This window comes from Coregonus lavaretus (genome assembly GCF_964263955.1).
Source record: "Coregonus lavaretus genome assembly, chromosome: 7".
Lineage (NCBI taxonomy): Eukaryota > Metazoa > Chordata > Actinopteri > Salmoniformes > Salmonidae > Coregonus > Coregonus lavaretus.
In genome coordinates this window covers 35,622,210-35,638,281 of record NC_139994.1, presented here as the reverse complement: position 1 = coordinate 35,638,281, position 16,072 = coordinate 35,622,210, and the positions used below count along the sequence as shown (strand labels likewise).

Genomic DNA, 16,072 nt, shown 5'->3' with positions numbered 1-16,072 from the left:
ATTGAGGTCAGGGCTTTGTGATGGCCACTCCAATACCTTGACTGTTGTCCTTAAGCCATTTTGCCACAACATTGGAAGTATGCTTGGGGTCATTGTCCATTTGGAAGACCCATTTGCGACCAAGCTTTAACTTCCTGACTGATGTCTTGAGATGTTGCTTAAATATATCCACAGAATTTTCCTTCCTCATGATGCCATCTATTTTGTGAAGTGCACCAGTCCCTCCTGCAGTGAAGCACCCTCACAGCATGATGCTGCCACCCCGTGCTTCACGGTTGGGATGGTGTTCTTCGGCTTGCAAGCATCCCCCTTTTTCCTCCAAACATAACAATGATCATTATGGCCAAACAGTTCTATTTTTGTTTCATCAGACCAGAGGACATTTCTCCAAAAAGTACGATCTTTGTCCCCATGTGGAGTTGCAAACTGTAGTCTGGCTATTTTATGGCGGTTTTGGAGCAGTGGCTTCTTCCTTGCTGAGCAGCCTTTCTGGTTATGTCGATATAGGACTCGTTTTACTGTGGATATAGATACTTTTGTACCTGTTTCCTCCAGCATCTTCACAAGGTCCTTTGCTGTTGTTCTGGGATTGATTTGCACTTTTCGCACCAAAGTACGTTCATCTCTAGGAGACAGAATGCGTCTCCTTCCTGAGCGGTATGACTGCTGCGTGGTCCCATGGTGTTTATACTTGCATACTATTGTTTGTACAGATGAACGTTGTACCTTCAGGCATTTGGAAATTGCTCCCAAGGATGAACCAGACTTGTGGAGGTCTACCATTTCTTTTCTGAGGTCTTGGTTGATTTCTTTTGATTTTCCCATGATGTCAAGCAAAGAGGCACTGAGTTTGAAGGTAGGCCTTGAAATACATCCACAGGTACACCTCCAATTGACTCAAATGATGTCAATTAGCCTATCAGAAGCTTCTAAAGCCATGACATCATTTTCTGGAATTTTCCAAGCTGTTTAAAGGCACAGTCAACTTAGTGTATGTAAACTTCTGACCCACTGGAATTGTGTTACAGTGAATTATAAGTGAAATAATCTGTCTGTAAACAATTGATAGAAACATTTCTTGTGTCATGTAGATGTCCTAACCGACTTGCCAAAACGACAGTTTGTTAACAAGAAATTTGTGGAGTGGTTGAAAAACGAGTTTGAATGACTCCAACCTAAGTGTATGTAAACCTCCCACTTCAACTTTAGGTGAGTGTACAACGAAGTCTTTAGTGTTGTGATATATGTATTTAGGACAAAATTGTTGATTGTGTGTATGACCGTGCGTGCGTGTGTGTCCAGATGATGCGGTTGCTGTGCCAGGCCTGGGCCAACCCCCTCTGGAGCAGCAGCTCTATGTGAGCCTGGCTCTGCTGCTGTGTGTGGGACTACTGAGTGATGCAGAGCTACAGGAGCTAACCTCAGGTAACACCCCCAACACTATGGCACAGTATTGTGTCACAGGATCATAGCTGTTCATACTATTTTCTGACCTGACTGCCTCCGGGTTGTATTCATTTGAGAAATAAAAATAAAAAATTTCCTAGGTAAACGACTATAAGCGTTTTGTAATGTGATGTGTCCATGTAGTCCCGCCTTGTTGAAATCTGTTTTCTTCTGTTTGGTGCCTAATGATCACGACCCTCATGTCCTTTCACCTGTCAGAGCTGCTGCAGTTAATGCTGGGAGGGATGCAGAGCCACCTGGACAGCAGTGTAGTGCGTGTGAGGGGCACGGTGTTGGGGGAGTGTCTCCGCTCCTGCATGGACATCAACGGTGACAAGCTCAAATTCGATGTACAGTATGGGACCTTACCCAAGGTTTTGGGTGCATCTCAATAGTCTGAAGTGGCTCACTGTTACTAAATTCTATTCTCTGCTCATACTGATCTGAATGAACTGAACGGGTGAAAACAAATACCGTAATGCTTTCACCTATCTGCTGTTCAGATCAGTGCAAATGAAAGGAGATAGAGGAAGCCACTGTAGACTATTTAGGTGCACCCCTACAGTAGGCTATGACTGCCTTGTTATGAGTCCTGTGTAGGACACAGGGAAGGGTGTATGTTCAGTGTTTCTTTCCCTCAGGATGAGGAGACCAAGGAGCTGCCCTCACTGATGATTCCACTGTCTGATGAAGAAACCGGTGACGCTTGTTGACAGATTGGCTCTTCCTCAAGAGGTCGAAGGGCAGACTGTACCCTCTCAGGTAGTACCATCCCAGGCTGCTTCAGTGTCCCGGAAATCAGGAGCTGACCCAGACTCAGAGCTGGATAGGTTAAGAGATAGCTATATCATCATCAAACCCATAACACTCTGTAATACCTCTTGTTATACACTACATTTATTAACATAATGTTGTCTGTCAGACTGAAGTTTTATATTTAATTCAAATCATTTAAACTTAATGAATCTTCCCACGGGCAGTTAAGAAGGCATGGTAAAGAGCTTGCCAGCTTGTAGTCCTAAAAACAAGTTACCTCTGGTTTGTTCAGCCATTCCTATAGGGAAAGAATAGGGTTTAGGGATAAATGCCGAAAATAAAGTCTGAGGTTAACACAAGCTTATACGTTTTGTTTTATGAGATAATATCAGTCAGTTAACATGACCTTTATGAATTATGAAGCCTTTATGTGCTTTTTATGATGACAAATGCTTCAAAATTCACAAAAAGTGTCGCTGGCTGATGAAGATTATCTCATAGAACAAAACATATGATCTACTAAGCCTGTGTTTACCACAGACCTTATTTTCGGCGTTTATCCAAAAACGCCATTAGTTTCCCCGTAGGCTTTGTACAACGAACCATGGCGGAGTTAGTGCCTACCAAAAGATGCCATTTCTATTTCTCTCTATACTAGTGTTCTATTAACTAGGCTCTATGTCCCTGTCAGAAGATATGGTATAGTAGTGATGTATTAACTAGGCTCTATGTCCCTGTCAGAAGACATGGTATAGTAGTGATGTATTAACTAGGCTCTATGTCCCTGTCCTGTGTATGTATGAACCAGTGATGATTCACTCTCCCCCTACTGACCAGGAGATGAGCCAAGCCGCCCCACCTCACTACCTCAGAGACTGTCTGGAGGGTAAGATACAGTATATAGGCCTATTCATGGGTAGGAGATGGACATTAAAGCTTATCAACACTCTCTTTATTTTACTGACTTGTTGAATGATTGATCTGTTCATCCTTCATCCCTCCATCTCTTCCCAGCCTTCCTCTCCTCTGAGGACCCAGTGAGGGTGGAGCTCAGTCAGAGAGCTGTTGAGGGAATGGTTGGGAAGAACACTTCTACAGCCAGTGAGGTGAGAGGTCACAAATGGTTTAGATGGTAAGTATTTGTAACCATCGCGGTACATCTCGTAAGCAAAAGGGAATATGTTCCATAATCTATGTTCATTTACATTAGTGCAAATTTCCCACCGATATTCATGTAATTTCTCGCCCCTTATGGCTGTATGAAAGTTTTTTTTGTTCTTTGTTATTATTAAACTAATTTGTGTAGAATGTACTTTTCCCCACTCCTCGCTTTACATTACATATGAATATTAAGTGGCCTTATAGTGTCCAGACTTTTGTCAAATTCCGAATACAATGCCCATCCTGGCAGATCTGAACCTATTGCGAGCACAATGAGACTTTTGTGCATCCAGACCTAATCCATTACTTTTAGTGTTTTATATAATATAACTAAATGTGTTTCTTTCTGTGTTGCAGGGGTAGTCAAGAAATGGAACGGCAAGGCCACAGAACACAGAGACCACCTCAAGCATGCCCCTGGTAGAGCCGGAGGTGGTGAAGTTGTGTGAAGTTGGGTGGATGTCCTTTTGGGTGGTGGATCATTCTTGATACACACAGAAAAGAGTTGAGCATTTGGTAGGCCATATTATAATTTCCGACATTTGGTAGGCCATTTGTTTGTCAACAATAGTTTGATACATGCAGCTTCTCTTCTGTCATAACTTGTTGCCCCTCAAGACTAAATAAAGTAGTGCTCACCAGAATGTCTTCCATCGATAGAATGAATGCATTAGTAATCTAGTTAACACAGGTAAAGTTGTCTGTTTTGTTTAGGGACCAGGGAGAAAACGCAACTCCAAAACAGTGGAAAGATTGGTCCTGTGCAAAATGTCCAAATGTCATCAGTTTGACTGGTTTTAAGGAAATTAAAAGCTGAGAAAAATACTATTAAGGTATCTTTACTTTTACTCAAGCAACCATCAGTCCTGTGTTCCAATGGCACGTTGTGTTTGCTAATCCAAGTTTATCATTTTAAAAGGCTAATTGATCATTAGAAAACCCTTTTGCAATTATGTTAGCACAGCTGAAAACTGTTGTACTGATTTAAATAAGCAATAAAACTGGCCTTCTTGAGACTAGTTGAGTATCTGGAGCATCAGAAATTGTGGGTTCGATTACAGGCTCAAAATGGCCAGAAACAAATGACTTTCTTCTGAAACTCGTCAGTCTATTCTTGTTCTGCGAAATGAAGGCTATTCTATACGAGAAATTGCCAAGAAACTAAAGATCTCGTACAACGCTGTGTACAACTCCCTTCACAGAACAGCGCAAACTGGCTCTAACCAGAATAGAAAGAGGAGTGGAAGGCCCCGGTGCACAACTGAGCAAGAGCACAAATACATTAGAGTGTCTAGTTTGAGAAACAGATGCCTCACAGGTCCTCAACTGGCAGCTTCATTAAATAGTACCCGCAAAACACCAGTCTCAACGTCAACAGTGAAGAGGCGACTCCGGGATGCTGACCTTCTAGGCAGAGTTGCAAAGAAAAAGCCATATCTCAGACTGGCCAATAAAAATAAAAGATTAAGATGGGCAGTTTCGAAAACAAGGACATTTCTAAGTGACCCCAAACTTTTGAACGGTAGTGTATGTAAATGTGATATTTCAGTTTTTAATTTTTCATACATTAGCTAAAATGTGTAAAAACCTGTTTTTGCTTTGTCATTATGGGGTATTGTGTGTAGATTGATGAGGGGAAAAAAAAAACTATTGTATCAATTTTAGAATAAGGCTGTAACGTAACAAAATGTGGAAAAAGTCAAGGGATCTGAATACTTTCCGAAGGCACTGTATAACCAAAGCATTTAAACAGTTGAATTGGAATTTGAGGCTAGATAGGGAACACAACTGAACTCACACATGCTACCCTGGATACCAGGGGTAGGCAATTAGATTGAGCCGCTGATGATTTTTGTCCGAGAGGATGGTCGTGGGGCCGTAACATAATTATCATAATTTGTACACTGAAAATTGACCACAACTAAGCCCAAAAATAGTTTTTATTTGAAAATAACAGTAATTGATTACATTGATCACATATCACATTTGTTTATTCGTGGGAATACTTGGGAACAGATTTCCTAAGATAAACAAATTTTTTGCTAAATTCCTGGTGATTTCAGTAATTTTTTTATATACCAAAAAAAATTAAAAATAAAATTCCACTAAAAATCACTTGTGTGCCGATTTTGGCCCGCAGTGCGCCTGTTGCTGACCTCTGCGGTATACAGTGCCACTCATGGATTTGAGAACACAGAGTAACTGACTCCGGACCTGTGACTTAGCTGTGGTATGAAAAGTATTTGGATAGTTGCAGAGGGAACACACATCAGCTAAACTTTACTTTTTTTTAACACAGTGACGTTCTCTCAGCCTCTTTTCACACATTGCAGTTACACTGTTTAGAAATTGAATAAGATGACCATACAACCATAAATTATACCCTTTCACTGTTGCTCTACAGTTCATTGTCCCTTCCATTCCATCTCCCCCTTCCCTCCTCCCAGTCCATCCCCCTCCTCCCATCTTTCCTTCACTCTTTCATCTCCTCTGTCGTTGCCTCCTTTTTTTCGAAGGGCTTGTGGATGAGTTTTTCGGGCTTGTATTCCATGAAGAAGTCATTGCAGGCCACCGTCAGAGCTCCCATGAGGATGATGAACTCTGTGAAGTCCACCTCGCCGTCGCTGTTGGCGTCCAAGTCGTTCATCACCTTCTCAACCCCTTCTCCATCCCGGGCGTTCTGGATGAAAAGAGGGAGAGGAAGAGGTGATGAATTGTGTGTATTCTTGTCAGTACATGTATTTTTTCTGCCTGTGAGTGAGTGTTTGTGTATGTGTGTGTGCATGTGTGTGTATCAGTGGCGGTCAGTGCCGTTTATGATGAGGGAGGAGCATGGCCTTATTTCTATTACAGCATGTTGGATGACTGTCATTCATATTCCATTCACCTAGTTCAATGTAACATCGATAGGTTTAGGCTACTACATGATACTCTACTTTTCATGAGGTTGCTACAACCTAGCCTATGAATGAAAGTTTACAACGTAGGTGTACACAGGTTGAGAGAAACATTTGAGATGACAGACAGTGACACATGGACAGACAGTGACACATTCAGTGCCGCCTTCCACACTTGCCTGCATTTAGCTTATCTAGGGTATAATCTTTAGACCAACAGTTGCAGTTTCTGTTGGACAAATTCAGGTATTTTTATCCCCATTTCGTTTGATTCCATTTAAGAAACGTTTTTCAACAGAATCGGCGGAATGAATACACCCCTGATCATGCATAAACACATGGTTTTTTTTTTTCACCTTATTTAACCAGGTAAGCCAGTTGAGAACAAGTTCTCATTTACAACTGCGACCTGGCCAAGATAAAGCAAAGCAGTGCGATAAAAACAACAACACAGAGTTACATATGGGGTAAACAGAATATAAAGTCAAAAATACAACAGAAAATATATATACAATGTGTGCGAATGTAGTAAATTATGGAGGTAAGGCAATAAATAGGCCATAGTGCAAAATAGTTACAATTTCGTATTAACACTGGAATGATAGATGTGCAAAAGATGATGTGCAAATAGAGATACTGGGGTGCAAATTAGCAAAATAAATAACAATATGGGGATGAGGTAGTTGGATGGGCTAATTACAGATGGGCTGTGTACACTTTCATAGCAGCCACGTTGTATTCCTTCTCGTATGCACTCTCCTCCTCTCACCTTTTCCCTTCATTTGTGGACTTCAATGACAACACATCAGCTGTATGGTGAAAAAACCTTTCCAAACCAAAATGTCATAACCGCTACACACAGCCTACATCGTTGTCCCCATATTAGCTAAAGTAACGTCCTAGTCAACATAGCTAATAGAACTAATGCGTTAGTAAACCTGCTACAATCATGCAGTAACGTTACAGTGTATAGTAGGTAAGCAGTTACACCGTCGGACTCCGGTGGCAATAAATTAATAAAACCAAAAGCTTACCTTGACTAGGAAGAGTTCCAGTGTTGTGTTGGATAGTCATATCCAGCTAGCTACCATAGCATCCCTCTGTTTGAGCAGAGTGTTTGAGTAACTAATCTAGCCAGCTGCATTTGCTAGCTAAGTGAAACTGAAACTGAAAAAAAATCACAATCTCTCTCTCTCTTGCTTCTCCTTCATTTTGAAGAAATTAATTTGTTGAAAACTGTTCCACTATTGTCTTTCTCTCTCTTTGAGTCAACTACTCACCATATTTTATGCACTGCAGTGCTAGCTAGCTGTAGCTTATGCTTTCAGTACTAGATTCATTCTCTGATCCTTTGAATGGGTGAACAACATGTCAGTTCATGCTGCAAGAGCTCAGATAGGTTGGAGGACGTCCTCCGGAAGTTGTCATAATTACTGTGTAAGTCTATAGAAGGGGGTGAGAACCAAGTGCCTCCTAGATTTTGTATTGAAGTCAATATACCCAAAGGAGGACGGAAGCTAGCTGTCCTCCTGCTACACCATGGTGCTACCCTACAGAGTGCTGCTGAGGTTACTGTAGACCTTCATTGCAAAACAGTGTGTTTTTTTTTATCAATTATTTTGTGACTTGAATATATTTAGTTTAGTTTTATCTAAAAAGGATAACTTTTTCAATGTTTTACCATTTTTATTTGTATGAAATTCACTGAGGAGGATGGTCCTCCCCTTCCTCCTCTGAGGAGCCTCCACTGGTGTGTATGTATGTTTGCGTGTGTGTGTCTGTGTGTGTGTGTCTCTCTCTCGACGTGTACACTCCTCTTACCCCTAAGTAACTCCCCAGCTCCTCTGTTAACATCTCTCTCAGCTCTCCCCGGCTCAGAGTGTACTTATCCCCCTCCTTCCCCGAGTACTTGTGGAAGGTTTTGATCAGCATCTGCATGGCATTCTCCAGGTTGGAAGATGGTTCCTTGGACATACTGGAGGGAAGGGCAGAGGTCAGACACTATGAAAGGATGCACGCTCCATCCCAGCCGCATGTGCGGTCACATGACGGACATGGGTGTGAAGCCTCCACCAAGAAAGAGTGAAACATACACGCCGGACGGAAAAAGATCAGCAAACTAGAGAAAGAGGTGTCCCAATTCTAGGCCTAGGCTACTATATGCAGAGGTTAAATTACAGGCTACAAATGAGCTATTCCTTCTCGACATACTGTGGCCACTGGATAGTGTTTTGTAACCTTACTTGGTTTGACATGTGAAAGATGTGAGGGATGAGAGATGAAGGGACAGCTTTTTAAAAGGAACAGTCTTACACACATTCTGTCCGGCATCTTGGAATCTTCTTGAGTTGTTTTGTTGGAGAGACTGTGCGCACACAGACACAGATAGGTCATTTAATCTCTCAGTTGACAGACTTGTAAACTGCTTGTTAAGTAAAGATAATGTCACTGAGGTAACTTGAGATGGAGGTCTCAGGGTTTCACAATCATATTGATCATGTAACAGTAACAGAAGGAAACCGCAAGTGAAACACAAAACTGTCAAAATGCAGATAAACCACCTGGCAATCACAATCAGGAGCTCAGGCCAGGTGATCTGGTAACCTGAGATACACACACACACACACACGCACACACACACACACACACACACACACACACACACACTACAATCTACAATCTACTAAACCAGGGGTCTCCAACCTTTTCTAGAGCTACTTAAAAAAAATGAAACATGTCATTAGCTACTCATTTTTTTCTAGCTTTCAAATAGGAACATTCTTCTCTTCTCCTCTCCCCTGCAACTTTTCCCCAGGTTCTTACTGTACACGAGAAAGTAGTGCACTATGTTTTCTGTCAACATACCTGGTAAATAATGATGAATAAACTACTCTTAAGGGGGGCCATATAAAATATGTGATTTTTTCCCCAAATTCTGTTTTATATTTTCCCATATGATGTTTTCTCAGTTAAATTTTTCCTGGTTTTAGATTTATTTAGTTTTTCGCTCTTTTATTGAGCATCTAGCAAGTGAGGAATGTGCCTTCTAATGTGCAGGTCTAGTGATGGTTCTGTACTGCTGCTGCTCATTTCATGGCAAAGTTAGCAAATAATAGATACAAATGATATACTTCCTCATGATATACTTCTGCCAGGTAAGCCTACTTTGCAGTTAACATTTAATTGAGAAGATTTTGGGGAAAGTATTTCTGTCAACCCACAAGATGGTTATCACATCAACTGGCTACACACTGAGTGATAGACAAACACGCGCACCACACAGACAGGGGCAATATTGCTGGAAATTAATCGGCAGATATTATGTTCAGTGTAGCTTTTTAAGCCAATAGTGGCTAACCAGGGGTGGGATAATGTCAATGTTGCTTAGATTAGATAGTTAGCGGTGTCTGATACTTGTGATATTTGTTTATGACAGTTTGGGTAGAACGTGAAAATTGCATGTACTTTCAGAATTGTTTGGCGACGCATAGGTGGCCTGCGAGATACTGGTATCTCGCGATCGACCTGTTGGAGACCCCTATATTAAGCTAACACATGGAATTGTTTTAAGATGGTCACACCATGGATCATTTAGCTTTGATTTGATTTAGAATTCTGGGAGGTATAAAAAATGATTTGATAAAATATAGAATTAACCTTTACTACTATAGCCCATAGAAACACATTGAATAACACGTTCATAAATGGCCAAACAGACAGTCAAAAAATAAATCAGTGTCTGTCCTATAACTAGGAGATATAAGAAAGCTTTTGTTTTTTGGACACATATTTAACCCCTTTTTTTTGTTGGCACAAAACCACCTCCATACTTCCATCCATTTTTTTAATGTTAGTTACCTTTCGACCAGTCCCATGACACTCGTAGACCAAAACGGAGAACACCATCGTGTTTGTGAGAGTCTCATCTTTCTATAGAGTGGTATTAGTTTGAAGGCCAAACCGTTCGGACTCTACAGACGTTTTCGTGAGAAGACCGATTTTCGGGAAGTCTTATGGTCTGACAAACACCGCCGTAGCTCGGCTACCTTCCACCGCAGATGAAGAAGGACGACAAAGGCAGAAAAATCTTAAACTGACGGATTCTTTCATTATGTTTCTTAGATTGTCTTAAAATTAAGATATTTTAAACATTAGCATTGATGGAAAAAGTTATCTTACTTTCTGAGCATTAGATAGAAATAATTATTTTCTTCACAGGTTTTGGTCTGTCCAACTCAAACATTTTAAACCTCCTTTACAACAGGCAAACCAATTGAAGTTTGAGGTGATGGGCTCAACTTATCGCCCCATAAGTCTTATTGCTCTGGATACCAAGGTCCTCGCCGGTATCTCACTGTGAAAAAGTGTTCCACTATTCGCAATAAGGCACATATATAAAAACATGGGTAAAGCTGATCCCAGAAAACAGTTATCAGTTACAGAGAAGAAAAAAGGAGAGGGGCAAAGTTGTGCCTTAACCTGTCCATCTTACCTGAGTGCTGATGGAGGACCTCCTTTGTCTTTGGTAAAGAGGGAGAGAGAGATGAGAAGGAGATAGAGCCAAGGAAAGACGGATGAAAGATGAGGAGAGAGTCGGACAGCTGCTTAAATATCACCTGTCCCCTCGTCCTTCTTCTTCCTCTCTCCCACCAACCCACCTACGTACCACCATCCCTGCTTCTATTTCTCTCTCACTCTTTCCTCGCCCCCCTCCCTTCCCTCCCTCTCGTCTCAGGTGCTCACACATAAAGACAGAGTTTTTGACCTCAGCACGAAACAGTAGCATCAGGACAGATCAGACAACAGGCTCGCGTGTTAGCATCAAAGTATTTTATTTTATTATGGGCCGTTACACAGTGGTTACATGAATACTATTAGCGTAGTTTGGCGAAAATGATACAGCATTGGTTGTGAAGGTGTAACATTGGCATAGTGGTTCATTATTATGGCTTTTGGTGAGCATGGCAGTGGCTCTGTGAGAGAGCTTGTGTGCAACAGCATGTCGTGTGGTGGGATGGTCTACCTGTAAACACTTCTGTCTATTTAGTATAGTATACCATTGGAAAAGAGACCTCCTGGAAATGGAAAAGATCTGTGTATCCTGTACAAATCAGATTTGGGGTCAATTTGATTTTAATTAAGCCAATTCACAGAATTGCTGTTTACGTTTGGTGAGGATTTTTCAATTAATCTACTGAATTGGCTGAGTTGGAATGGAACCAAACCCTGGTACATAGCAGAGTTATTGGAATACACCGGGGTAGGGCACAGTGTGATAGGTCACATTGTCTATCAAGCTATAGTGTCAGCCTACTTGAATTTAGGTACAGAGTGTCATAGTTTCATCATTCTTGAGTGGACACCATTCTAACACAGGTGTGCATAGTGCTGATGTTTAGACTGTGGGGAACTGCAGGAGGGTACACAGCTAGCTCATGCATACAGTACACTGTGCTAGTGGATGAGGCCTATGTACATACTGTAGCATTACCAGGAAATGTTAGCATGGTGCTAACTGCAGATGGTGCTAGTGAGTGGCATGGTTTTTCACATAGTCGAGATAGGACTGGCGTAAAGTAATGTCGTTGTGCGTCACTGTAAAATACATTGGTTTCCTCAGCAAATAATATTACAGTACGAAATATGCTCTTTAACTAGGTTTAGTTGAAAAAAGCATGCTCTGATGAGTAAAGAATGCAGATGAGCCTTTGCTTTCCTTAGTTTAAATGAAGAGTGTAGTAAAATGCTTGGATAAGTAAAGGGAATACTTTTTACAAGTGTCAAAGTGTGACATTTTGACCTCATTACATGTCATTCTTACTAGTAGATTTTACATCCTCTCTTTCACTGAAGGGTTTGAAGCTCAACCTGTCATAATAAACAAGTATTTATACTGTATATCTCAATGTCCCGGTTGGTGGTGCTATGTGGTCGCATGCATGATGCAACATGAGCTTTTTCCCATGACTGCATTATTAATGAGGGACAATTTACAAATTATTAAACTACAATTTAACAAATTGTCTGTATCTATCCGACAAATAATTACTAGTGTGTAAATAACCTGTGTGTTGGGCTGTACAGTACAACCCCTGCATTCCATTAAAGACTGTCCAGGGTTTCCAGATTTCTATTAAATATGACCTATAATTAATTACAATATGAATGAAACAATTTTCCTTCCAAGAAATGGTAATAAAGTTAAAAAGCAGCTTTTCTGTGTTTGAATGGTGTGGGCATACCCCAACAACAAAGTGGTTTAGGCATATTACCGGTCATTGAAAAATATTAATACAAATTAATGTAAAAACGGCCAGCTTTCTAGCACTCCCTTCTGGTTAGTTTAGTCAGGCAGCTGAAGCTGATTGGCCAGCTCAGCCATTGAGCCAACTTAACATCACGTTAAATTAGGAATTTCTTTGGCCTCAAATACTAATTTATGTTTTGGCCACAAAACGAGTATAGGACGAGTCAACAACATTATTTGGGTATGAGTTAACAGAATATTCGTTTTTAAAAGTGAGATTTCACTGGACAGTAATTTTAAGGCTTCCAAAACTTGTTTGTGGTCCTATTCAGGATATACTTGCTAAAAGACTATCATATACAATGCAAGCCATTAGAATGGCTGGAGTAATAATAGTTCTAATATCATATAATAGTAGCTTCTTTATCAATAAAAGGTAGTAATATTAACAAAATACTAGATAGTAAATAATATTCACATGCAGATAAGAATCACTCTACATAGTTTTCAGATGTCTGATGGCTCAGTATATTTCATGTTTTTAAGGCCAAAACATTGAACAGTACTCTCTGTAACACTACTGGTTTAAGGGGTAAAGCAGTTTACGGACCTGGGTTCAAATACTATTTGAAATCCTTTGCCAAGGTTGCCTGGTTTAATGGACCAATAGAATAGTCAATAAATGTCAAACCCCAGGCAGGCTAAAGCAAACACTCAAAGCATTTCAAATATTTCAAATAGTATTTGAACCCAGGTCTGGCAGTTTCGTTGGAACTCAGGATATTCAGATGAGTCACAGATAGTTATCAGTAATCAAGTAAGTCTTGTGTTGGTTTTTGTCCAAGGGTGTGCCCACTATGGTTAAGTCAATGGTTTTAAGCCATGACTAAGTAAATGGTTTTAAGCACTGGGATCTAGTTGCAGGTCAAACAGGGTCTCTCAACACAGAGAACAGGGGTGTGACCAGGTAACCCAGCAAACCTGATGGTAGTGGAACCAGGAGGAAAACAACAACAACAATACACTTCAGCTGTCCCCATAGGATCACCCTTTTTGGTTCCAGGTAGAACACTTTTTTGTTCCAGTTAGAACCCTTTTGGCCCTTTGTGGAAAGGGTTCTACATGGAACCCAAAAATAGTTATTCAAAGGGTTCTCCTATGGGGACAGCCGACGAACGCTTTTAGGTTCTAGATAACAACTTTTTTTGTAGAAACAATACCAACACAATACCTAAACAAGTGTCAAGTTTCTGTTGTGACTTTTCACATCAGGTGTGACGTCTCCAACAGGCTATAAGAGCCCCTTTTCTTCAAGTTTGGGTGTCTGTTTTGTTTTCCTTTCCTCCTGGTTCTGATCCTGGTGGATCGGGTTGCATGGACAAACGGCTCGGGACCCATATCAAGGGCCCCTAGGGGCCTCCCCGCGTCAGCGGCCTGCTGCTTGAGGGCTATTTTGGGCTCCCATGGGGCTGCAAGGGTCCCCTGGTGTTGATTCCATCCTGGGCCCTCAATTATTTACCAGAAGGCCATAATTAGGACACACACCTGATCTTCCAGCTCTTCCATGGCTATTGGCTAGCTAGTAGTGGAGAGGAGTCCATAAACTCCAGATGCTGCCCTGCCTGGACCTTGCAGGAAATGAGATAGACGAAGCAAAGACAGAGAGACAGAGAGAGACTAGTCTGAACTAAGAACCCCAGCAACACAATTAGTTTATTGTCATGTCATGCCATGTCAGAGCTTCATTTCAATGACAGAGTTGCAAGGAAAGAGAACAAGGGAAGAAGAGAGAGAGAAAGAGAGCACTTACACAATGTTACACAGCAAATTGGCCAGTGTAACATTTCTAATATTGATGCAGGTGTTAAATTCGCTCTGTAAGTGTTAAATTAACACTAATTGGTGTAAAAGAATCCCAGTGTTGGTGTTAATAACCAGTGTTAAACCAAAACCACGCCCATCATTATCATATTTCCCAGTATGCTCTATTGCAGGTAGATTTTTAGAGTTGTTTCAATATCTATGTATTGATTCATTAATTTTATACTTAATTTTATAATAACATTTTTCTAAATTAATCCAATCTGGTACTTGGACTTCCGCTCTATTACTGAAATGGTTGTTCCAGTTAAGATGGTTAAGGTGGTCTCATATCTTAATCTTCTCAACCCAGCAGTCATTCTGAATGTTGAATATCCCCACTCTGGCTGGATTCCAATAGAAGTTACACATCACTTTGCAAGCCAGCATAATGTGACTTGCAGGCCTGATGTGGCCTGTAAACCATGAGTTTCAAGTCACTGTATTAGGGTAAAAGGCCATATGAAATACGTGTTGTATTGTGTTAAATAATACAATTTTAATGATAATGTCTTCACTTAGGATCTCACTTGGGGAAGGCCACAGGACTGAAAATTGATGAATGCAACAACCATGTCTCTGTCACTAACAAATACAGTCATGGGTGGTAACTCTACACTTCACTCGAAAGGCAAGGCACTCTGGGAAATATTCAAATATGGCTTTACACTAAGCAGTGTGTTAATTTAACACTGAAAAGTGTGGACCCGTATAGACACTGGACCAGTGTTAAATTTAACAATATCAGTGTTGATTTAACACTGTCAATGTTAATTTAACACTGGAGAATTTGCTGTGTAGCAAATGTCATGCAACCATGCATCAGTGCTTGCTTGCATCATACAAAGCCATTAAGCCAACCAAGTTTCTCAGAAGAACAACTTGAGATGGCCTGACTTGACTGTACATTGTGGAATGTACTGTAGTATAGTGTTGCATTATGTCATTGCAGAAAGGCAAAGGGCGAAAAAAGGAATGCAAATATAACTACATTTAGTATTGCATGTGTGTCAGTGTATATCAAGATCATTGAGTTCTACAGGTGTGGAAATGTGTCAAAATTTCAGAGGGTGTGTCAAAATGTATATATATATATATATATACATATAATAAAGTATAGTGTGCTATATAGTGGGAAGTATATCAACATATAATGGCATGTACTGCTGCAATGTAAGCAATTGTAGTGTAATGTATGTTAGTAATACTAAGTACATACACTACCGTTCAAAGGTTTGGGGTCACTTAGAAATGTCCTTGTTTTTGAAAGAAAAGCAATTTTTTTGCCCATTAAAATAACATCAAATTGATCAGAAATACAGTGTAGACATTGTTAATGTTGGAAATGGCTATTGTAGCTGGAAACGTCTGATTTTTAATGGAATACCTACATAGGCGTACAGAGGCCCATTATCAGCAACCATCAGTCCTGTGTTCCAATGGCACGTTGTGTTTGCTAATCCAAGTTTATCATTTTAAAAGGCTAATTGATCATTAGAAAACCCTTTTGCAATTATGTTAGCACAGCTGAAAGCTGTTGTGCTGATTAAAGAAGCAATAAAACTGGCCTTCTTGAGCCTAGTTGAGTATCTGGAGCATCAGCAATTGTGGGTTCGATTACAGGCTCAAAATGGCCAGAAACAAATAACTTTCTTCTGAAACTCGTCAGTCTATTCTTGTTCTGTTGCAAAGAAGCCATATCTCA

The 16,072-nt window shown here is 40.5% G+C and overlaps 1 protein-coding gene across 1 annotated transcript; it reads right to left on the bottom strand.

Annotated features, from left to right (window-relative positions):
- Positions 1-5,836: 5,836 nt before the first annotated feature.
- On the bottom strand, positions 5,837-8,234 carry LOC311132084 (protein S100-A1-like; the record flags this gene model as incomplete). Its single annotated transcript, XM_084165260.1, has 2 exons — positions 5,837-6,043; positions 8,082-8,234. The coding sequence occupies 2 exons, from the start codon at positions 8,232-8,234 to the stop codon at positions 5,837-5,839; spliced, it is 360 nt and encodes a 119-aa protein (XP_084021386.1).
- Between the last annotated feature and the right edge of the window lie 7,838 nt (positions 8,235-16,072).